Below are 23531 nucleotides of genomic sequence, written 5' to 3'. Positions count from 1 at the left end.
TGTAAACCTGTACAAATTATTATAAGTGTACAAATTTGTACAAATTTGTACACTCTAGATTTGTACAAATTTGTACATTTATTTAAGAGTACAAATTTGTACACTTAGCTACATTGATATTATAAAGCATCATCTTGCTTAAACACAGGACTGGAAAAGGGGTGGGACTCTCAGCTTGGACAAGTTGTTGCATAGAGGTAGAAGCTTAGCACTGGCTATATACAAGCTATACGCACAATCATTTCGTTCGTTTACAATAGTTTTTGAGACTGTTAGCTAGTTGTATCAAGGTTAGGTAAGCTGATGTATAACTATAACGATAAATATTATAACTTATCATTAGACAGCCATGCATAATTATCATGAAGTATACAAATTTGTACATAAAATGTACTGAACAAATTTTGTACAATTTGCAAATTTAAGGTTATGTAAATTTGTCATAAAATGTACTGAACAAATTTTGTACAAATTTGTACAATTTGCAAATTTTAAGGTTATGCAAGTTTGTACAATGTTTAAATATGTTCCAACAATTTCCAGGATCAATGGCTGCTGTGAAATCAGGGCGCTTGCAGTCTTTGAAGAAGGTGCTTCAAAACAAGATTTCCTGGAAAAAGTTGACTCTGACTAACTACAGCAGTTAAAAAAGAACGATATTTAACATCTGTAAAACTAGACATTACCCCACTGTCCTAAGATGGGACATTTATTGATATATTCTGACAAAATGCAATTATACAGCAAATATTACACAAATGTTAGCATCTTAGAACCTATTTCATAAACGGAACCTGTAGGTCATAACCTGTTTTAGGCTCTCTAATGGCGAGTCTGTCCAAAACTACCACCAATGCCCAGAAGGTGTGGTACAAATAAGTGGTCCAAATAGAATACGTTATGTTGGCATTGTTCTGTAAATTATGCTCTTCAAGTCTGTTCCGAAATAATGCATCGTATTCTTTGAAGGAGTATTTGGAATACGTTGAAGGAGCTGATTCATTAAGATGAGAGAGTCAGTAATTGAGCAGAATAAAGATTGCGACAAGTTAACTCATGGAATGCGCATGCGCAATGGAAGTGAATGGCTGCCATAAAAGAGCCTTGTGGAGGCTAAGAAGATACGAGCCTTGTGAGGCTAAGAAGACACTAAGAACCTAGCCATGTAAGGCTATGAAAATGCAGCCTTGTGAGGGCTAAGAAGACCCAAACTTCTGATTTGACATAAACTTATGACTGCATGTTTGTTATTTATTTTTTGTCTCAAGAGGAGGGTTGTAGTGAGGCCTATTATACAAGACCACTCCCCCGGGTAATTATACACAAAATATAAAGCCAGTGTTAAATTTAAAGTTAGCTAACGTTAACAGATTGGAGTACAAAGGAGTATGAAACAGCACTTGAAATGGGTGGTATTAAAGTTGTTCTAGAGGAATGCAGTCCAGTTCAAGAGTGTTTCCGTCGGTTGGTGACAGATATTCTTGGTGTTCCTCTTCATAGAATTAGAAGTTACTAACTCAAGACTTGCTGCACTAATCTTAGCCTCGATCCCAGGCCGAGTTTTTCGCTTTTTGTCGGCCTAGCTAGAAACAACTCGGCCTAGAATCGAGGCTACACTAATCTATGTGTATAGATGATGTCAGTGACACTGACAGTGTCTTCGCTTCTCACATACATATATATATCACTGCAAAAACACTTTTGTTAATTTAACAAACAAAAGTTTGTCCCGGTGATGAATCAATAATATTTGTTAGAATGACAAAGGTAAAACAACTTACAATGTTCTGTCATACAAACTAGGAAATTATGTCAAAACAACAAAGTATTTGTCATTTGAATTTCACCAATTTATTGTACTTCTATGTCAAAATAGCAAAGTGAATGCTGAATTAACTAACACTGCTATAAAGTGAATTTCTTTGTTAAATTAACACTATACCTTTGTCATTTGTTTTCTCGTGCACGTACGCACTTGCAGAAGGTCAGACGGTATATGAGTTTATGATAGAACAAGATCACTGGATCACATGCATGACATGCAGCACAGGGGCGTAGCCAGGATTTGAGAGAGGGGGGTGCTGGATGAATGGTTTGTCCGAATTTCGCGCACTGGCGGTGCAAAATGCGCCCCAACAGATGGGGTCTGGGGGCACTCCCCCAGAAAGTTTTTGTTGTTACATGCTCTGAGATTGATTCTAACGCAATCTGGCTAAAGAAATAAGGGTACTGCTGTTTTGAGGGTACTGGTGGTTAAGCCACATCTTCATCTGAAGATGTCCTATAAAATGCATTGTTTTGAGTTGTGACAATTATTATTAGTAATTAATCAAGCTGCTAACCTGTCAGGTTCTGCTTGTGAATCAGCAGAACAGGGTGGCAAGCCACTTGCAGTTGCAGTGCTGCTCTGTGAACTGGGCTCAACTGAAAAATACTCGACACGATGATGATAGTGCAGGTGATAGCAGCTGCAACTCTGTGGGGGACCTTGGTCTGCTCAGCCCCCATGTGGCTTGGGCATGTGCATGTGCACTGGATGCACTGAATATTTGGAGGTGGAGCTAGCTAGTTGGAGGTGGAGTTTTGAGTTGATCGTGCAATAGCCTCGATTCCAGGCCGATTCGGCCTTGAATCGAGGCTAATCGTGCAATAGAGCTCTAGTTAATCTCTCATATCAGCTAGCTAGCTTAGCTAGCTAAGGAACTTGTGGAGCAGAGTCTGAGGCCAGAGGGGGGTGCTGGAGCACCCTCTGCCCCCCTCTGGCTACGCCACTGCAGCACAATACATTTCTTTTGTCAGTAAATTGTTTTTAGTGTTCATCACTTAGCGTTTCTTGAAATTCCAGTACAGGGTAGAGGCATGTGGTTGGATCTCAGTTCCCGGGAAATGGGTCATCCGTTCTGCTGGTGCTGAGGAAGCTTGTAAACGGCCTGAGCATAGTCCATGCATCAGTAGACGGGGCAGACTTGACATCAATAATTATATAGCTAGCTATAGCTAGCTAGCTGTGGTCAGTCTTTGTGTATTTACCGGTGTCACTCCCCTATCTAGCTCCCAGCACCACTCCAACCATAGCCAAGTCACCGACGTCAATCGTAAATTCAATATAGTGGTGTATGGCAATTAAATAGTGTGCTATAGTGGAACCAACAGATATAACAGACTACTGAATGACACAAGTGAAACTGCCTCTATGATTGCTACGATCGATTCGAACATTCCAGAGTCGTCAATCCAAGATTGCATAAGACTGGGTAAATAAATACTCAGGAGAAAAATGCAGACCCATACTAGTAAAACTATCGAGAACCTGCGAAGTATCATCATTAATACTATCCCAAAGAAGAAAGCTGAAAGGGTCAGGCTTGTCTGTCAAAGCTGACCTAGACAAAAAAGCTAGGAAAGAGGACCAACTCCTTATGAAGTCAAGATGGGACCTTATACAATCTGGAACCAACAGAGAAGACATCAGAATCAGAGGCAACTCGATATATGTAAATGATTTAAGAAAAGGCTCTATTGTTAATGGAGTTTTAATTGATAATAGCACGTCCACCCAGCCCGATGAAGGAAATAAATCTCAACCCGAGTCCGATGGTCGCAGAAGCACGACAGAGGATCTGATGGACCCCATTCAATCTGTCTGATAATTAAAAAAAAAGTGATTCTTTTTAACGCATGTAGCTTAGCAAACAAAATTTTTGAATTTCAAACCTACATTTACCCTTCTGATTTGGATATTATATGCATTACAGAAACATGGCTTAGCAATGCGATTTTGGACAACGAAATCTTGCCTTACAAATACACAATCTATATAGAAAGGACAGAATGTCTAGAGGAGGTGGCGTGTTGTTTGCAATTAAGAACACAATTAATACTCACGAAATCAATTCCATCGCCATCCAATCTAGAACTCTTATAGCCATTGAATCGAACCATGTTATAGTTGTCACCTACTTACCTCCCAACTGCAATACCTCCCAACTTGACCAAACCATTACCTATCTGAAGCAGTTTTCTGATAGAAAGATTATTCTAACTGCATGGTGACTTCAATCCACCGGATATAAATTGGAACACGTTAGTGCATGGGCTCTACGTTAAACAGCAACTTGTTCTGTGATTTTGTGTTCGAAAGTACCTTCTCCCAACTGGTTAACTGTCCCTACCCATTGTAAAGGAAACTGTCTGGATCTAGTACTAACCAACTCTCCGGATGAGATAGTAAACCTATACAAGTGGATGAAAATAGGTTACTAAAGTCAGATCACTTGATAGTATCTTATGACTTCCCACAGGCCAAACATGCACACTAATATGAACCCCACTTGGTCACAGACTTCTCAAAGTTGAACTATAGGGATCTAGCAGACTACATTTTTAACTACGATTTTTCAGTTTGTCTATACACCTACGATGTTGAACTAGCATGGAATCACTTGAGGTTTATCCTCCACAATGCCATATTACAGTTTGCTCCCAAAGTCATGCTCAAGCCAAGAAAAATTTTCCTAAGTGGTTCAACTCAGGAGTAAGACATCAATTAAATCGCACCCGCCACTTCAGGAAAAATGTAAAAATCCATCCCACTACTGCCAATGTCAACCGTCTAGAAAGAGAAGAGAACTATCTACACCAACTGATGTCTACATCAAAAATAAATTACGAGGCGTCCTTGATGGAGGAATTTGCTTACTCTAATATAGTAGCAAAATCTACAAGTACATCAATAACCTATTGAAACGTGACAACCTATACCCGAGACAATGCACCTTGAATCACAATTGGCCTCCATGCGATCTGAACAAGGCATCTCTCTTCAACCAATTCTTCAAATCGGTTTACACTACATCAGAAAAGAGGCTAATGCCTCCTAGCCTCCTTCAAGCTTCCCTTGTGCTAACCCATTCAATGATATCCAAGTTACAGAACAAGAGGTACTCACAGCACTGTGCAACCTCAACCAGGACAAAGCTTCTGGCTTGGACTCAATTGGGCCTAAAATACTTAAAAGCTGCTGTCAAGGCCTGTACAAGGTCCTTCACCATATCTTCTGCATCTCCTTACATACCTGTTCAATCCCCTCTGAGTGGAAACTTCACTGCATTGTACCTATATTTAAAAAGGGGGATAAATGCTCAGTCTCAAACTATAGACCCATCTCTCTACTGAGCCTCGTATCGAAAGTGTTGGAAAAGTTACAAACTCTATAACTATCTTTGCTGCAAAATCTCCAACCTTCAGTTTGGCTTCCTCAGAAATCACTCATCTGTTCAACAACTCATACATGAGGTTACCACTGCCCTAGACTCTAAGGCCCAGGTTGATGATATATACATGGATTTCAAAAAAGCTTTCGACAAAGTTTCCCACAGTGGTTTACTAGTAAAGCTGAAATCTCTAGGTGTTGATGGGAACGCTTGGAAATGGCTCCGGGAATATCTTTCTAACAGAAAACAAATGGTTACAGTAAATGGGAACCATTCCTCAATTGTGCCTGTTACTTCTGGAGTGCCCCAGGGGAGCATGGCCCCCTGTTATTTCTGGTTTTTATTAATAACTTGCCAGACTACTCTAAGGTGCACTTATTTGCTGACGACACGAAATGTTCGAGAGTTATCCACTGCGGGGAGGATGTCAATAAGTTACAGTCGGATATCGACAAAATACTTAATTGGAGTAACAGGTGGTCGCTCTATTTTAACGAATCCAAAAGTATACAAATGAACTTCTGTTCCTCTAGACAACCTGCTCAACCTTCCACACACTGGCTGGATCATGTATAAAATACTCTCTGATAAACAAAGATCTTGGACTTTTGGTGCAACCAGACCTGAAATGGGAGGCCCACTACGACTCTACATCAGCTATAAAGCCTACAAGATGTTAGGCCTTCTGAAAAGAACTTTTTCTTCTACCAACTCTATCAAAACTAAGAAACAACTCTACCTTTCCTTAGTGAGATCTCAGCTATCATATGGATCTCAACTCTGGCGACCAATGCTGCTCAAAGACATATTGTCATTAGAAAAAATACAAAGGAGAGCCACAAAGTTTATCCTTCCCCAAACCACATCTCCTATGACAACGACTCATGTACCTAAACATTCTCCCACTCATGTACCACCTTGAGCTGGCAGATGTTATGTTTTTTATAAACTCGTACAAATATCCTTCAAGCAGATTCGATATATCCAAGAATGCTACAGTTGCTACGGGGACTACCAGGTCGTCTGACAATTTATCACTAAAACATAACTTCACTCTCAAGCAAAACTATCAAGAAACAAATCAGTGGCTGCAATTTAGGCTAAATTTTGACTCTGATAGTCCCTGCTCGTTTCACTTCAAATGTCCCTGCAACAAGTGGTCAGTTTAAACGTATTATGTGTTAATATAATTATGTATTATATGTGTTAGTATAATTATTGTAACCTGTCTCTACATGCTTGCCATCGGCATTACGAAGTCAGTGCTACAAATTAAATATACATGTCCTTAATGCTGAAAAATCATATTGAATACCGGTCCAAAGAAGAAGAAAAAGGGTGGATGTATCAGGGCGTGGCAAATTAATTGAAGGACCATTCCCATAATTCACTTCAGTTGACAATAAGAACACAAAAAAGAGAAAAATTGACATTAAATTAATATGGCTCTATAATAACACAGCACTTGAATAATTGTTTGCTCTCTTTTTTGCTTTGAATACTTCTGAAATTGGTGGCAATAAGATAAACAGAATACATAATAACAACAAGCAATTCGCAAGAATACAAATGACCACAACGTCTGCGTGTATGTCTGCATTGGTGATCCACAAGATTAAAAACAGAGGAGTAAGCACAGAGGTAGCAACAATCATAAGATAGCTGGCAAACTTAAATCGATTGGTTGTAAAATTTCGATTCAGTTTTATATTCTTAGTTAGGCAACTGAGCCCAAGCAATGTTGACACTTGAATAAACTTGTACACCAACATTAGTATCCACCACACGTGAGAGTTTTGGTAATTACACATTGCAGACATGATAACCTTTCCTTCAGTGCTAATCCTACCAGTATTAGTGCGTGTGATGAAGGTTGGGGTCAGTGTAGTTCCCAGTATAGCGATAGTCAGGTCCACAGCAATCTGCACTGCAATGATGAGGCACAGTGCACTGTTCGATATGCAGCACCCTGGATTTCTGAAGTGTGTGAATATCCTATACAATCTCCATATGTGAGCAATGAGTGGTGCAAATATGAGAGTGACACCAATCGGGAGCAACCACAAATTGAAAATCAGACAGAGTTCAGCTTTGCCTTTCAGCATGGCTATTGTTTTGTACGGCCATAGAAATACCATTAAAGTAGTCACAAGTATGTAGCAACCAATGAAAATAGAGTGACTCAGTTTGGGATTAGATGCTCGAATACTTGTATGCTTTCTGTAAACCACTGTTAGGATGTGAAGAGTAATGATAATGAATAACTGCACGACTGTTACTAAGGCAAGCAGCACGGCCACTTCAACTCGTACACTTTCAAGTTGTGTTCTTTTTGAGATATTGATAAGCTCTGAGTTGTTGATGAGTGTGAGGGATCCACCGGAAAAGTATCCAATCAGTTTCACTGTTTCATTAGAAATTTGATTGATATCAACTCTTCGTTTATTGTAGCCTGTAGAACTATCAAAACTGATAAAGCCTGAGAGACCATTAAACGTTATCTCTGCAAGATTTGAAGTAACTAATGATTTTAAGTGCTCTTTACCACGTGTACTGTTGTCATAGAGAGGTAAACTTGAATTAAATGCAAATGCTAAGGCACATATTGAATCGTATACAAGTGAAACGTGGCTAAAGTTGTTATTACATGTTTTTCGAATCTCTTTTAAATCCTCATCACCACCACATACATCTGTATCTGTTTTGAAAGCTGTGTCAACATTGAAAGTTACAAATAACAATTTATCCAAAACATCACCAACAAAACACCCATCGGAGAGAAGCAGCTGTTCATATTCCAACCCCATAACAATCCATTGGAACGCTGGGTACACCATTTTGTTCTTGACAGCTTCACGAAGTATTTCACACACTAGAGGTCCCCCAGCCAATATGATCACAACTCTGCTCCCCAGGGGATCCAAACGTACAAATCCTTCTCTCACTCTTTCAGAAGTAAACATGCTTGTATCAAGTTGTTCAATGGCTTCCTGAAATGATTTGTTTTCATCTTCATAAAGGAGTAAAGTATACCAGTTTTGTATATCAACTAATGATGTGACACTATCAATTAGGTGAATTATTGAACCGAGTATTCCAAACGAGTTAGCATACATATCCCTGTTATGAAATGTCGGTAACATAGATAGATGGATCTGTGGAATAGATATTTCTTGTCTATTGACAAGAGAGGAGAGAATTCGAACAGAATCTGAACAAAGTGGACCCACCATGCCTGCAATGAGGTCTTCTCTAGGGTAGACAACATTCTGCACATAGCTAACAATAGCTCTATCAGTGAAGAGGCAACCAGAATCACCTTGTATCAGAGAGAGCTTGTATCCGGGTAGCAGATCATGTCTGTTGTTGATGTGGTTCACAGCGATCAGAGCAGCACGAGTCAACGTTGCCGTTTGTTGATCCGATCTTGTACTGTTCTCTTGCCAGTCTTGGAAGAAAGTGGCTATATACAATGGAGCCAGTAACACCGAGCCACACTGAAAAGCTAACACAAGGCATCCCAGCTCAAGATTAAGCAGCTGCATTACTTTTGTTGTATACATTCTTCCCAGTGAAACACATGTGCAAAGTTGTCATTATTAATTTGTATAGGTAAAGATCATTAACTGGACTAGTAGTAAGTGAAGAGTAAAAATAATAATAATGCATCAGAGTACGACTAGCCTCGAGACCAGGCCGTATTTAATGGGCCTGGATTCGAGGCTAAGGTACGACAGGAAGTGATGTCCAACACTTTACATTCCCTAAAAGTACTTAGCCTCGAATCCAAGTAAACAAATGGCTAATTCTGAGGTGTTTTTTACATGTTTGTGGGTGTTCCTACAGTAACGAGATTCCTATCAGTTATAATGTTTCTATCGATTTTATAATGCAATTAGTGGTCTTAGCCTCGATCCCAGGCCGAGTTTTCGCTTTTATAACGGTTAGGCAAACAACTGGGCCTGGTACTAGTTGTCTGCGCATGCGTCAAATTTTCATTGTATATTTGTGGTCGGCAAAAATATTTAATAAATCAATAATGGAAATTTGTGCACAGAAAATGCACAGAGTGAGTACACAAAAGATGCACATAGGGAGCTGCTTCACAAAGGCCTGGGGAGTTGCCAGTTGTGCTGCAGCACAATTACAGTGACCCAGGGCAACTTCAGGATGATTGAATGCCTTCAAATTACGTTTCAAAAAGATTTAGCAGGCTGCTGGACTTCTCTGATTCTAGGCCCCAACTCGTAACTCATTGCTTGAGAAAACGTAGATTCTCTTGATGTCTCTGAGCTACCCAGCAACGCTCGAATGAGCAGGTCATACTCCAGTCCTGTGTCTGTGAGTATAGGACAATATTAAAAGAAACCAAAGACGGTTAAACCCTTACCTCAAACTGCCCAGTCTCGTCCGTTAGTATAGCCAAGAGGAGCACTGTTGGGATAGCTGGATATTAGCCATTGCTCCTGTACAGAGAAGTAGACATTTTAAATACGTGTAGATCTATACATATTAAATTTCTCGGTTATAGTGTCATTGTCGACGAGCTGATGATGGCAGCACCAAGTTCTCTAGCTCACACTCTTCACTTGATTCACCATATTAATGATGAAACTATAGTCTACCTACATTCTTGCCAAACATGAACAAGACTTGATAGCATAGCCGGCCATAGGGCCCACACAAAAATATCTGACCTTAACAAGCTTGACAAAGCTTTATACCTCTTCCCTTGTTGTTCAGTCTTCAGAATAAGCTTCAGAGAAGAGAGAAGCTTCAGCTAAGAGCCATTCCAATCGATTCCAATACTGATAAAACGGGAACTGACTTCTAGTACACGATAGTACACGAATATAAATGTCACAAAAGTGAACGAGAATATCCATTCGTCAGAATCTGACCGAACGATTGACGCATGCGCAGACAACTAGTACCAGGCCCAGTTGTTCGCCTAACCGTTATAAAAGCGAAAACTCGGCCTGGGATCGAGGCTATTAGTGGTCTATGCCTTACACAAACCTAATGTAGAAAGAACAAACACAAAAGGTTCTTTCCAGTGCAGATATATAGTACTGCACACAGTAGCTTAATTAAAGTTTTTGTAGCTTCTCTGTGTTCTAAATGGCTGAACACAGTGACAAAAATAAATAGCTCGTCAACTGACCCCGATATGCTGATTCTTAGAGCCATGTCTCCAAGTTTTGTAGCATGATTTCATTCTGATCACAAGTATGTACATGGAGTGAATGTAATTAATACAACAGGAATATAACAAAACTGGAACACATGATTGTGTCTGATTATGATGATACAATGAATAAGTGTGCATACAATAAAACACAATAGTGATACAAAAATCATATGTAAAATCGATTAGAACTCTCCACCAGAACACTTTCACTTTCGATTTCGATTTCGAAATCAACTTCATTGGTCTTGATGAAGCGTGGAAACTTTTTATAGAACTCTTCACGCAGTTTTGGTATGAGGGGAATCAGCGCTATGAACAGGAGCAGGACACCATGGAAAGTGAGCATTAAAAATACAATAGGTCCGTGGGACAATGAAGGACCAAGGAATAAGAACAAGTAGAAGAGCACAAATCCAACCACCAAGGTAAGACTGCATGGAGAGAACACGCAGCGTTTTAAATCAAGGAATTCCTATGGCTGCAATTTAGGCTAAATTTTTAACTCTGATAGTCCCTGCTCGTTTCACTTCAAATGTCCCTGCAACAAGTGGCCAGTTTAAACTATAATTATGTATTATATGTGTTAGTATAATTATGGTAACCTGTCTCTACAGGCTTGCCATCGGCATTACGAAGTCAGTGCTACAAATTAAATATACATGTCCTTAATGCTGAAAAATCATATTGAATTGATGAATACCGTCCAAAGAAGAAGAAGAAGAAGGGTGTGTCAGGGCGTGGCAAATTAATTGAAGGACCATTCCCATAATTCACTTCAGTTGACAATAAGAACACAAAAAAGAAAAAATTAACATTAAATTAATATGGCTCTATAATAACACAGCACTTGAATAATTGTTTGCTCTCTTTTTTGCTTTGAACACTTCTGCAATTGATGGCAATAAGATAAACAGAATACATAACAACAAGATGCAATTCGCAAGAATACACATGACCACAACGTCTCCATGTATGTCTGCATTGGTGATCCACAAGATTAAATACAAAGGCAAAAGCACAGAGGTAGCAACAATCAAAAGATAACTGGCAAACTTAAATCGACTGGTTGTAAAATTTCGATTCAGTTTTATATTCTTAGTTAGACGGCTGAGCCCAAGCAATGTTGATGCTTGAATAAACTTGTACACCCACATTAGTATCCACCACACGGGAGAATTTTGATTACACATTGTAGACATGATGACCTTTCCTTCAGTGCTAATCCTACCAGTATTAGTGCGCGTGATGAAGGATGGGGTCAGTGTAGTTCCCAGTATAGCGATGGTCAGGTCCACAGCAATCTGCACTGCAATGATGAGGCACAGTGCACTGTTCGATATGCAGCACCCTGGATTTCTGAAGTGTGTGAATATCCTATACAATCTCCATATGTGAGCAATGAGTGGTGCAAATATGAGAGTGACACAAATCGGGAGCAACCAAAACTGGAAGATGTCACAGAGTTCAGCTATGCCCTCCGGCACAGCTATTGTTTTGAACGGCCATATAAATACCATTAAAGTAGTCACAAGTACGTAGCAACCAATGAAAATGCAATGACTCAGCTTGGGATTAGATGCTCGAATACTTGTATGCTTTCTGTAAACCACTGTTAGGATGTGAAGAGTAATGATAATGAATAACTGCACGACTGTTACTAAGGTAAGCAGCACGGCCACTTCAACTCTTACGCTTACAAGTTGTGTTCCTTTTGAGGTATTGATAAGCTCTGAGTTGTTGATGAGTGTGAGGGATCCACTGGAAAAGTATCCAATTAGTTTCATTGTTTCATTAGAAATTTGATTGATATCAACTCTTCGTTTATTGTAGCCTGTAGAACTATCAAAACTGATAAAGCCTGAGAGACCATTAAACGTTATCTCTGCAAGATTTGAAGTAACTAATGATGTTAAGTGCTCGTTATCACGTGTACTGTTGTCATGGAGAGGTAAACTTGAATTAAATGCAAATGCTAAGGCACATATTGAATCGTATACAAGTGAAACGTGGCTAAAGTTGTTATTATGTGTTTTTCGAATCTCTTTTAAATCCTCATCACCACCACATACATCTGTTGTATCTGTTTTGAAAGTTGTGTCAACATTGAAAGTTACAAATAACAACTTGTCCAAAACATCACCAACAAAACACCCATCGGAGAGAAGCAACTGTTCATATTCCAACCCCATAACAATCCATTGGAACGCTGGGTACACCATTTTGTTCTTGACAGCTTCACGAAGTATTTCACACACTAGAGGTCCCCCAGCCAATATGATCACAACTCTGCTCCCCAGGGGATCCAAATGTACAAATCCTTCTCTCACTCTTTCAGAAGTAAACATGCTTGTATCAAGTTGTTCAATGGCTTCCTGAAATGATTTGTTTTCATCTTCATAAAGGAGTAAAGTACACCAGTTTTGTGTATCAACTAATGATGTGACACTATCAATTAGGTGAATTATTGAACCGAGTATTCCAAACGAGTTAGCATACATATCCCTGTTATGAAATGTCGGTAACATAGATAGATGGATCTGTGGAATAGATATTTCTTGTCTATTGACAAGAGAGGAGAGAATTCGAACAGAATCTGAACAAAGTGGACCCACCATGCCTGCAATGAGGTCTTCTCTAGGGTAGACAACATTCTGCACATAGCTAACAATAGCTCTATCAGTGAAGACGCAACCAGAATCACCTTGTATCAGAGAGAGCTTGTATCCGGGTAGCAGATCATGTCTGTTGTTGATGTGGTTCACAGCGATCAAAGCAGCACGAGTCAACGTTGCCGTTTGTTGATCCGATCTTGTACTGTTCTCTTGCCAGTCTTGGAAGAAAATGGCTATATACAATGGAGCCAGTAATACCGAGCCACACTGAAAAGCTAACACAAGGCATCCCAGCTCAAGATTAAGCAGCATTACTTTTGTTGTCGTACACATTCTTCCCGAGTGAAACGCATGCGCAACGTTGTCATTATTAATTTGTATAGGTAAAGATCATTAACAGTAAGTGAAGCATGATCAGAGGGTACGACTAGCCTCGAGACCAGGCTGTATTTTAATCGGCCTGGATTCTAGGCTAAGATACGCGACAGGAAGTGATTTACATTCCCTAAAAGTACTTAGCCCTATCAGTTATAATTATGTTGCTATCGATTTTATAATGCAATTAGTGGTCTATGCCCACAAGGTGCTTACACAAACCTAATGCAGAAAGAACAAACACAAAAGGTTTTTTCCAGTGCAGATATAATTATAGTACTGCACACAGTAGCTTAATTGAAGTTTTTGTAGCTTCTCTGTATTCTAAATGGCTGAACACAGTGACAAAAATAAATAGCTCGCATGATGATTGTGTCTGATTATTGATGATACAATGATAAACATGCCTACAAAAAAACACAATAGTGATACAAAAATTATATGTAAAGTCAACTAGAACCCTCCACCAGAACGCTTTTCACTTTTGATTTCGATTTCGAAATCAACTTCATGGGTCTTGATGAAGCGTGGAAACTTTTTATAGAATTCTTCACGCAGTTTTGGTATGAGGGGAGGTAGGCAAATCAGCGTTATGAACAGGAGCAGGACGCCATGGACAGTGAGATTTAAAAATACAGTAGGTCCGTGGGATAACGGAGAACCATAGAATAGGAACAAGTAGAAGAGCACAAATCCAACCACTAAGGTAAGACTGGAGAGATAAACCAGAACACGCAGCGTTTTAGTTTGGAATGACTGGTTCTGAATGTTTCTAGTCAGAAATGCCAGCACCAGAACGATGACAATCAATACTCCCCTGTATCCAAATACCAACCCATAAGACCAATACGAATTGTCCCTGCATCTCCGAACCACAAAATTTGTAACGTCTTGAGGAACGGTAACATTTTTCACGTCCAGTTGCTGTGGGTCAATGGCCATCCACAAAGTACCCAATAAAACATCAACACCAAGCAAGACGAATACAAAAGCTATGAGGTAATGGTCAGCAATGAAACGTCCTGGATTGAGATAGTGTGTGAAGATTCGATGCAGTCTCCATGTTCTAACAGCCACTGTGCCGTATGCCAGTGTGAAGGAGATGGGAAACAACCATGCCCAGGTTAAGTTGCAGAGAAAAACTGAGGTATAATCATCTAACAAGAGATAACTCCTGAACATGTACAGGAAGAGTGTTAATATAATGAGATAGCACCCAATAAAGGTTAGCAGACTGAGCTTGGGGCTTGAGGCTTTTACAGATTGAGAGAATCGATATTTTATCGTAAGCACATGGAGTGTTATTAATATCACCAGCTCTAAAACAGTCACAATGAAAAGAGCCGCAAACACACCTGGGCCAATATTGAAGTTTTCATCCGGAAATTCCCCCTCTATGGCATCTAGGTCTTCTTGATCTGTGAAGTGCACACCATCAAAGTAAGCAATTTCTGTCACATTACCATCTTTTGCTTGAAACACAGATATAACTCTATTCAGAAATCCCGAGTCATTATTAAACTTTATCTTTCCTGACACCCCCTCAAAGTCTAGACGGTAGAACTCCTCGAGCACCAATTTTGATAACAAAGTGTTCCCATACCGAAACTGGGTGAGGTCCATATTAGGCTCTCTAATGGCGACTCTGTCCAAAACTACTGCCCATGCCCAGAGGGTGTCGTACAAATAAGTGGTCCAAATAGAATACGCTATGTTGTCATTGTTCTGTAAATTATGCTCTTGAAGTCTGTTCCGAACTAATGCATCGTATTCTTTGAAGGAGTGCTTGGAATACGTTGAAGGAGCTGATTCGTTAATATGGGAGAGTCGGTAATTTATAAACGAGACTCTATTGAGAGCAGTTTGTCGCATTTCTGCCTCAGAACAGTTATAGACTTGATGGTCGAACTCAAAGTTCACATTTTGAGCAATATCCTTGAATGTATTGCTGGTCACGATCCACTGGTAGGCTGGATACACGACCCCACGATGGAAAGCTAGACAGAGCACTTGCCGTGTGGTCCTCACTGGTGTGAAGAGTACGTTTATTCGAATGCCTTGTTGCATAATCTCCGACAATGGAATGTAAGTGTTATCGTAAACTGGCGACAAATAACTACTTAATGTGGAGTCAGAAGATATGATGTCATGGAGATTTTGCGATGTAGTAGAATAAAATTCTCGGAGTTCGTTGAACAGTATTCCTATTCTATGCCAATTGTTTGCGTGCATTAGTTTGATGACTAAATTTGAAAAAGATTCTGCAGATCCAAGGGTACCAAGTGAGTAGGGGAGGTTGGTTCTGTCAGACAATGATGGGCTGCCACCGCTATGAACATTTACAAGAGATAAAGCCTCTCGATTGGTCAATGAAGAGACTAAAAGAGATGAGCTCGAGCAGCCTGGACCAATTATACCGATTGGCATCTTGGATACACCAGGATAGTATGCAGTGCTTCCTATTGCTTCGTAAGCTCTGTCCACATACTCACATCCACAGTCACCACCAATCAGTTCAATTTGATAGCCTGGTAGAATTGCAACATATCAAAACATTGCAATGTGAAATGTCAAATTAAAATTGTTACCGCCCACTCAATAATTGTGACGTTTTCGTGTCATAACTTGTCATATTTGTCATTTCCTCTTCATAATAAATAATAAAAGTACTGCAGTGTAATTAGCAAACAAGGTAGCATAGATTCAAGTTAGCATCTGTACCTTTCTTCTGCAGACCAGATTATACTTTAATCTTGGTTTCTAACTCAAAATACAATGAAAAAGATAATAAACTAAGTCTGTAATCAGTTATCAGTGTCACTGTTCGAACTTTCATCCAGTCCATCAAGTCTACCAGCTATTCTCTCCATTCATAATTACTCTACTCATCATCATATCCAATATGTGTATGTTAACTATCTCTTGATGGATCGTCAGTGTCGGTAAATCCCACCAGGAGAGAGTTTTCAGGGGCTTTCTTCAGTTCCTGGGCACTGTCTTTGCTTTGCCTTGCTTGTCTTGGAAACTTGACATCAGCTCTATGTTACAGTAGTATACCTTGGCTGTTACTTGGGCTGATCTGTCATCCTCAGTAGGTATACAGTAGTCTAGCTGGCACAATAAACTTTAGCTAGCTCTACTTACATGCACTTATGCAAAATTAACGCTGCTTAACACTAACAGGAAACTAGGCAACCCACATTCATATGAATCCTTGGGAATTACTTGTGCTGCCTAGCACCGAACTAAAGGTAAATACCCTTCCCACAAAAATTTATGATGTAAAGTATGGGACAGTCCCTTTCCAGTCACTGCAATTCAATGGTAAAACTGTCATCACTGTTATATTTCAAACCTGAAAAACACTGTATGCAGCTCATGTAGAAACTGCATGTGAGGTATCATTGGAAAGAGTAATAGCTAGATTATACAATAGAGAGCAAACTAAAATTATTTCTAGGTAAAATTCCTTCTTTTTTAGTGTTTGAAGTACAAATTGTGTGTTTTTGTCTCACTTTTTACTGCATTTGTATACTTGTAGATTAAATGTTTGATGACAACTTTTACATATTTTTTACATTCATTTGACAAAATGTTTTGATATGAGTTGATTATTGATCTCTTCTTTAGCAATTTCCAGAGCCAGGGAAACTTGAGGTCCTTCAACCCAAGAGGGATCGAACAGTGGGTTGATATAAGGATAAGGCAGTAGTGTTAGGATGTACAGAGTTTGGTTCTTGCTTCCAGCTGCAGCCAGACCGTTGCTAGCAAGCAAAATGCTAGCAACAAGCACTTGTACAATAGCCATCAATTATGATCATGAGCTTGTAACTAATATTAGCGTAACAAGCTAAATAAGGCCACTCCAAATGAGACTGTAGTTTCTCGTCCAACTCTTGCTTTAGCTACCTCATTAATTAAATTCATTGATGACGTTTCAATTTATAAGGATTTCATAGTAATGAATAATGATAATACTGCTCACATCCGCTTATAATTTACTGGATTTAGTTGTCGAAGTAAACCCACAATATTTAATTGTTTCTCTGCTAGATCTATATAGGTGTGGCTACCTTACTCATCAGATCTACCACAAAGAAAGTCACTTAGCCTTCTACAGTAGATAGATATACTTTATAAGACTGATCTATATATTCATCACATGCATGGTCAGACAATGAATATATGCATTCGCATACATGCACTGATTAGTGTTCGGTTGTGTGGAATGAATGACAGCAACAGTTTGTGAAACAGTTGACATAGTTGGGCGTAGTAGATGCATTAATTGGTGTAGTGTATACCAGTCCAATGTTGAAAGTGAGTTTGGTTGCTCATAACAGCATGCAGTAAATTAATGAATAAGCAATAAGCGTGCATATAAAACACACCATAAAAAAATCATATATATGTAAAATCGACTAGAACCCTCCATCACAAAGCTCTCAGTTTCAGTTTCGATTTCAAAATCAACTTCATGGGTCTTGCTTGATCAAGTGTGGAAACTTTTTATAGAATTCTTCACGCAGCTTTGGTATGAGGGGAGGCAGGCAAATCAGCGTTATGAACAGGAGCAGGATGCCATGGAAAGTGAGATTTAAAAATGCAAACGATGTATAGGGTATCGGAGAACCATAGAACATGAACAGATAGTAGAGCACAAACCCGACCACCAAGGTAAAACTGGAGAGATAAACCAGGACACGCAGCGTTCAGTTTAGTTCTGAAGGACTGGTTCTGAATGTTTCGAGTCAGAAATGCCAGTACCAGAACAACAACCAGAGCGTTTCCAGCAAGCAAAATGCTAGCAACAAGCACTTGTACAATAGCCCATCAATCAATGAGCTGTAAGTAGTTGTTAACAGGCGAAATATACACTATAGATTCATTATACATGTAGCTGTTGACTCTGCTAGGTGTGGCTGCTTTATAATACGTCTACCAGTCCACTAGCCAAACTTTCTTGCATGGGATTCTGAATCATCACATGGCCAGACTAGACTGGCACTTGTATAGTAATTAATGACAGCAGTTTGTGTCAAATAGTGGACATTGGTGGATATAGGGTATACAAGAGGAAACCAATTATGAGAAAACATGAGTGTTTCACCTATTATTTTTTTTGAATTGTGGGTGTGAAGAGCAGATACAAGGCATCCCAGCTCAAAAATAAGCAGACGCATTACTTTTGCTGTATATATTCTAGCCTCGTTGTCACAACTCAGCCTGGGGACGAGGCTATATAGCTGTATCTGTGTACCAGGTCTCCCCAAGTGCAACCTATATTCATGTGCAAAGAGTTTTCACTATCCCATTAGTAAGTAAGGAGTAAGCATGCAACAATGATAATTAATTACCAAAAATAATGTGTACAGTAAATGAATAAGTGTGCATTATACAAAAAATTCACTATACACAAAATTATATTTAGTGCTCATCACATGATCTCCAGCCAATCAGCTTATCTGAAAGTAGTCAGGTGACCATGGATTAAATAACTTAATCCACACTTAAGTGTGCTTTAAGTTGTTAAGTGTGGATTAAGTTGGTTTGTTAATGCACACTTTTATCAAACAATCATAATACAAGCAGATTGAATATGAATGTCATCTGAATGTCATCATAATTATAATAATATTATATCCCGTTGCTACGTTGTTGCCAAGTGCAATATGAAGCATATTGCACTGCTGAAAGTCATATTGCACTGACCGCAAAACGCCCCTCTGGCAATTAGACAGACAATTAAATTTAAATTAAATTAATACGCATGAGAAATAACAAGTATCAAAGTATGTCCAGCCATGCAGGAATGAATGTTCAGCACTGCTGGAGTTTCTTCTTGCAACCATGCAGGTTTTAAAATTGTCCAAGATTCATTTTGTGGAAGATTCTGTGTTCCTAGATCGACCTAGTCCTCGACATCGTGATTAATGTCAATTCTGCTACACCGTAGCACTAGAAGTGGCTCTTTTTGCTGGGGGCATGAGCTATTTTGCAGCAGTGTAGAAGCGAGCTTTCTTGGCTTGGTTTATATGAGGCCGAGCGTAGACCAGCAGCTAGTATTCACTGAGTAGTGGGGTGGGGCTGTTTCTTTGCAGCAGTAAGTGGGGCGGGGCTGTTTTGCAGCACCAGAAGTGGGGTGGGGCTGTTTTGCAGATTTCAGTTGAAACTCCAACAATTTTGTGTCAAGCCATTTGTCGGTCATGCCAATCTTATACGCTGCAGATACTGGTGTCTAGAAGAGAGAAGAGATGGAGCTGTGTCTAGAGTTGTCTCTGTCTTTTTTTGTGCTGTTTATATTGTGTTACTAGGACAGTGTTATGTTGCTATGCCCTAGGGATATAAACTAGTTATAACACGTGCACTCGGGCTGCATGGCATATATTGCACTCAGCCCTCGGGGCTGGCGCCCTCGTGCTTCAGTGCAATATATTCCATACATCCCTCGTGCCCGTGTTATAACTATAACATACAAGCAGATTGAATACGTACACAAGCAAAGCTGAAAAGTATTAGAAAGTTGAATGTTATTGTTTCGACTTGTTTCATGTGTACCGAATTGCTGACTTGACCCCATAGCATCGCTTCTTCGTCTGGAGAAATAGGCTCAGCTTGCTTCGAAGATGTACGTACCTGTACCTAAGCCAGATCCATATAATCGTTTCATCAAAGGTGCTTCGAATATCATAGCGTTCCAAAAGAGCAAACCAGATACTCATTGCCATATAGTTTGCGCACAAAGTTTCCCATCCAGTAAGCCAGATCAGCTGGAGGCATATCCAGTAGTGGGATCGGGACTGTTGGTCAGCAGGAGAAATAAGTCGAAAACATGCCCAGTCAGTCCAGATAGCTTTAGATCGTATCTCCTTCTCCTTTGCATCAGTTACTGGATCTACAAACCTACTAAAACTTGCTATTACGTCTAGCTAGCTAGCTAGCCAGCCACCAGCAACTGTAGCTAAATCTAGCTGCCGCGAGGCTAGAGCTCACGTGACAGCACTAGAACACACCTAGCCAAGTCACGTGTTTTAATGCTGGTGCACTCGGATCAGAGGAGGGAGGACACGATTAACCTTAGCTCTAATTAGCTAATTATCGTGACCTTTTAATTACATTCTTTGAACGATTCATCTTTTCTTTCTTTATAACCTCTACATATTGGACACAAGAGCTAGAGCAAAGTAAGCCTTTTCTCCTACTGGAGGTACCCCTATGGCCAAGTTGTCAGGACCTGAAGGTAATGGGACCCCTATAAGAAGCATCTCAAGTACTCCTATCTCTAAGATCCCTGCGAGAAGCATCCCAGGCACTCTGATCTTGTCTCTGTGAGAAGCACTCTTGATCCTGGAGACAGGATCCCTACGAGGAGCACCCCAGGCACTCCTGTCTCCAAGATCCCTGTGAGAAGCACTCCTGTCTCTGTGATAAAGCTGCAACATGGAATTGTTTAGTTCAGAGTGTCTCCAACATGATGAACATCAATGACACTAACAGTCTCAGCTTCTAGCACCCCTTTATTTGTATGGTTTGCTCTGTGCCTGCAAGAATTCTGTTCTGTGTGTCCCAATATGTAGAGGTTATAAAGAAAGAAAAGATGAATCGTTCAAAGAATGTAATTAAAAGGTCGCGATAATTAGCTAATTAGAGCTAAAGTTAATTGTGTCCTCCCTCCTCTGCACTCGGATGGCCTCTCGGTTACGTAATGCACTCGGCTGCGCCTCGAGCACTAGTTGGGCGGAGTCCAACCAACGCTGCGCTCTGGGTTGGGTATCAGTACATGTAGCAGTTTTGTTCCACCGGTACTTGAGACAGAGTATGAATATTGTTTAATCTTTAAGTGGCTGACAACCGCATGGCTCAGGGGTGCGATATAAAGAAATCAATTAACTATTTGGAGGGCTATTCTAGCTGACTGGATCTAGCTATAGTTGTTTTGGAATTCAAGAAAGACCTCAGACTCTTAGAGAAAGTAGAAGAATACTGTAGCCTGTAATATAAGATTTAGTACAGGCAGAAATAAACTTTTTCATAATAGTTAGACATCTAGCACAAGGAGAGGTACAGCCAGCTATAAGACTACCCCAAGGCTTCTGAGAAGCTTTTCGAAGACCAAAGAAGGCATACATAACACAGGTTTTGTCCAAACTAATGATCTAATCTTATTGGTAGCACAACAAAACTTAAAACAAAGACAAGTCCTTTTAATTAATTAATACATACTGTTCAAGCTTCATTCATAGATGCTAAGATAGACTATGCTTCTTTTCTAGTACCCTAGATATCCAGCAGGAGCTGTTTCTGCATTCTCCAGAGAAATACAGTGTCCCAGCTCGCCTTGTCAGCTAAATTGAGCTGTAAGGTTTCCCACTTGAACGCAGCAATCTGATTGGGCTGCAAATTTCTTGCAGTGGGAACAAAACTGCTACATGTATAGCCTCGATCCCAGGCCGAGTTTTCGCTTTTATAACGGTTAGGCAAACAACTGGTACTAGTTGTCTGCGCATGCGTCAGTCGTTTGTCAGATTCTGATATTCTCGTTCACTTTCGTGACATTTATATTCGTGTACTATCGTGTACTAGAAGTCAGTTCCCGTTTTATCATTATTGGAATCGATTGGAATGGCTCTTAGCTGAAGCTTCTCTCTTCTCTGAAGCTTATTCTGAAGACTGAACAACAAGGGAAGAGGTATAAAGCTTTGTCAAGCTTGTAAAGGTCAGATATTTTTGTGTGGGCCCTATGGCTATGCTATCAAGTCTTGTTCATGTTTGGCAAGATCTACCGATATGTAGGCAGACTATAGTTTCATCATTAATATGGTGGATCAAGTGAAGAGTGTGAGCTAGAGAACTTGGTGCTGCCATCATCAGCTCGTCGACAATGACACTAACCTGTTTAATACGAGAAATTTAATATGTATAGATCTACACGTATTTAAAATGTCTACTTCTCTGTACAGGAGCAATGGCTAATATCCAGCTATCCCAACAGTGCTCCTCTTGGCTATACTAACGGACGAGACTGGACAGTTTGAGGTAAGGGTTTAACCGTCTTTGGTTTCTTTTAATATTGTCCTATACTCACAGGACTGCACTGGAGTATGACCTGCTCATTCGAGTGTTGCTGGGTAGCTCAGAGACATCAAGAGAATCTACGTTTTCTCAAGCAAAATTTAACTGAGTGACGAGTTGGGGCCTAGAATCAGAGAAGTCCAGCAGCCTGCTAAATCTTTTTGAAACGTAATTTGAAGGCATTCAATCATCCTGAGTTGCCCTGGGTCACTGTAATTGTGCTGCAGCACAACTGGCAACTCCCCAGGCCTTTGTGAAGCAGCTCCCTATGTGCATCTTTTGTGTACTCACTCTGTGCATTTTCTGTGTACAAATTTCGATTATTGATTTATTAAATATTTTTGCCGACCACAAATATACAATGAAAATTTGACGCATGCGCAGACAACTAGTACCAGGCCCAGTTGTTCGCCTAACCGTTATAAAAGCGAAAACTCGGCCTGGGATCGAGGCTAGAATGTTGCAACATTATCATCTACGTATACAAACCTTTTGTTGATTAGAACGAGTTTTTTGTATTAACTTTTTCGTATTCAGTATTCACTTATTAATATGAAAGTTCAAAGGTCAAATTGTGAGCAAATTGGAATTTTGCCTCCGGCGAGGCGAGAGGGGGAGCATGGGTGGGTCCTCCACCCTCGTACAGGGCTTTGCCCCTTTCTACTAGCCCCCCCCTTTCATTTTTCATGGATAGGCAAAATTTTGAGCATAATAATTATTGGGCAAGGCCTATTAACTGCAAGTTAGCAGAGCCTTGCAGCTCTTAGTCTCGCACCAGCCCTGTTGTTATTTACCTAGCGTTAAAATAGAAAACATCCGGGGCTGGCTGTGCGAGACTATGCAGCTCTCTTCTCACTCTTGCAGCTACCAATAGTCAGCATTCTAGAGCAGAGCTAACTATACTAAGTAGAGTAGCAACACTCGGTGAACAAGTTTTGCTACGGACTCTTCTGGCTGCAATGGCATTCCAAGTAAGCAAAACTAGGCATAACTCGAGAACGAAGCTTTATTTTGCAAAAATCCACAAATACGAATCCAATAAAACATGGCTAGAAGCCTATAGAAACT

The 23531-nt window shown here is 40.0% G+C and overlaps 3 protein-coding genes and 1 long non-coding RNA gene across 4 annotated transcripts; 1 reads left to right on the top strand and 3 right to left on the bottom strand.

The window, feature by feature from the left end:
* Positions 1-6550: 6550 nt before the first annotated feature.
* LOC135333435 (metabotropic glutamate receptor-like protein E) lies at positions 6551-8823 on the bottom strand. Its single transcript, XM_064528408.1, has one exon. It carries the CDS (start codon positions 8774-8776, stop codon positions 6662-6664), a length of 2115 nt encoding a protein of 704 aa, XP_064384478.1. The 5' UTR covers positions 8777-8823; the 3' UTR covers positions 6551-6661.
* Positions 8824-11195: 2372 nt separating this feature from the next.
* On the bottom strand, positions 11196-13397 carry LOC135333436 (metabotropic glutamate receptor-like protein E). Its single transcript, XM_064528409.1, has one exon. The coding sequence runs from the start codon at positions 13347-13349 to the stop codon at positions 11235-11237; it is 2115 nt and encodes a 704-aa protein (XP_064384479.1). The 5' UTR covers positions 13350-13397; the 3' UTR covers positions 11196-11234.
* Positions 13398-13728: 331 nt separating this feature from the next.
* LOC135333439 (gamma-aminobutyric acid type B receptor subunit 2-like) lies at positions 13729-15928 on the bottom strand. The gene has a single exon (XM_064528412.1). The coding sequence runs from the start codon at positions 15816-15818 to the stop codon at positions 13845-13847; it is 1974 nt and encodes a 657-aa protein (XP_064384482.1). The 5' UTR covers positions 15819-15928; the 3' UTR covers positions 13729-13844.
* Positions 15929-21126: 5198 nt separating this feature from the next.
* On the top strand, positions 21127-22818 carry LOC135333484 (uncharacterized). Its single transcript, XR_010393931.1, has 2 exons — positions 21127-22427; positions 22479-22818. It is a non-coding gene; the product is annotated as an uncharacterized LOC135333484 (long non-coding RNA).
* The last annotated feature ends 713 nt before the right edge of the window (positions 22819-23531 follow it).

This window comes from Halichondria panicea, chromosome 3 (assembly GCF_963675165.1).
Source record: "Halichondria panicea chromosome 3, odHalPani1.1, whole genome shotgun sequence".
Classification (NCBI taxonomy): Eukaryota; Metazoa; Porifera; class Demospongiae; order Suberitida; family Halichondriidae; genus Halichondria; species Halichondria panicea.
Note: the sequence above shows the minus strand (reverse complement) of the source record. Positions and strands in the feature narration are given on the sequence as shown.

Excerpts from the sequence above, each read along its gene's own strand:
- LOC135333435 (XM_064528408.1), bottom strand. The coding sequence starts at position 8,776 with ATGTATACAACAAAAGTAATGCAGCTGCTTAATCTTGAGCTGGGATGC.
- LOC135333436 (XM_064528409.1), bottom strand. The coding sequence starts at position 13,349 with ATGTGTACGACAACAAAAGTAATGCTGCTTAATCTTGAGCTGGGATGC.
- LOC135333439 (XM_064528412.1), bottom strand. The coding sequence starts at position 15,818 with ATGCCAATCGGTATAATTGGTCCAGGCTGCTCGAGCTCATCTCTTTTA.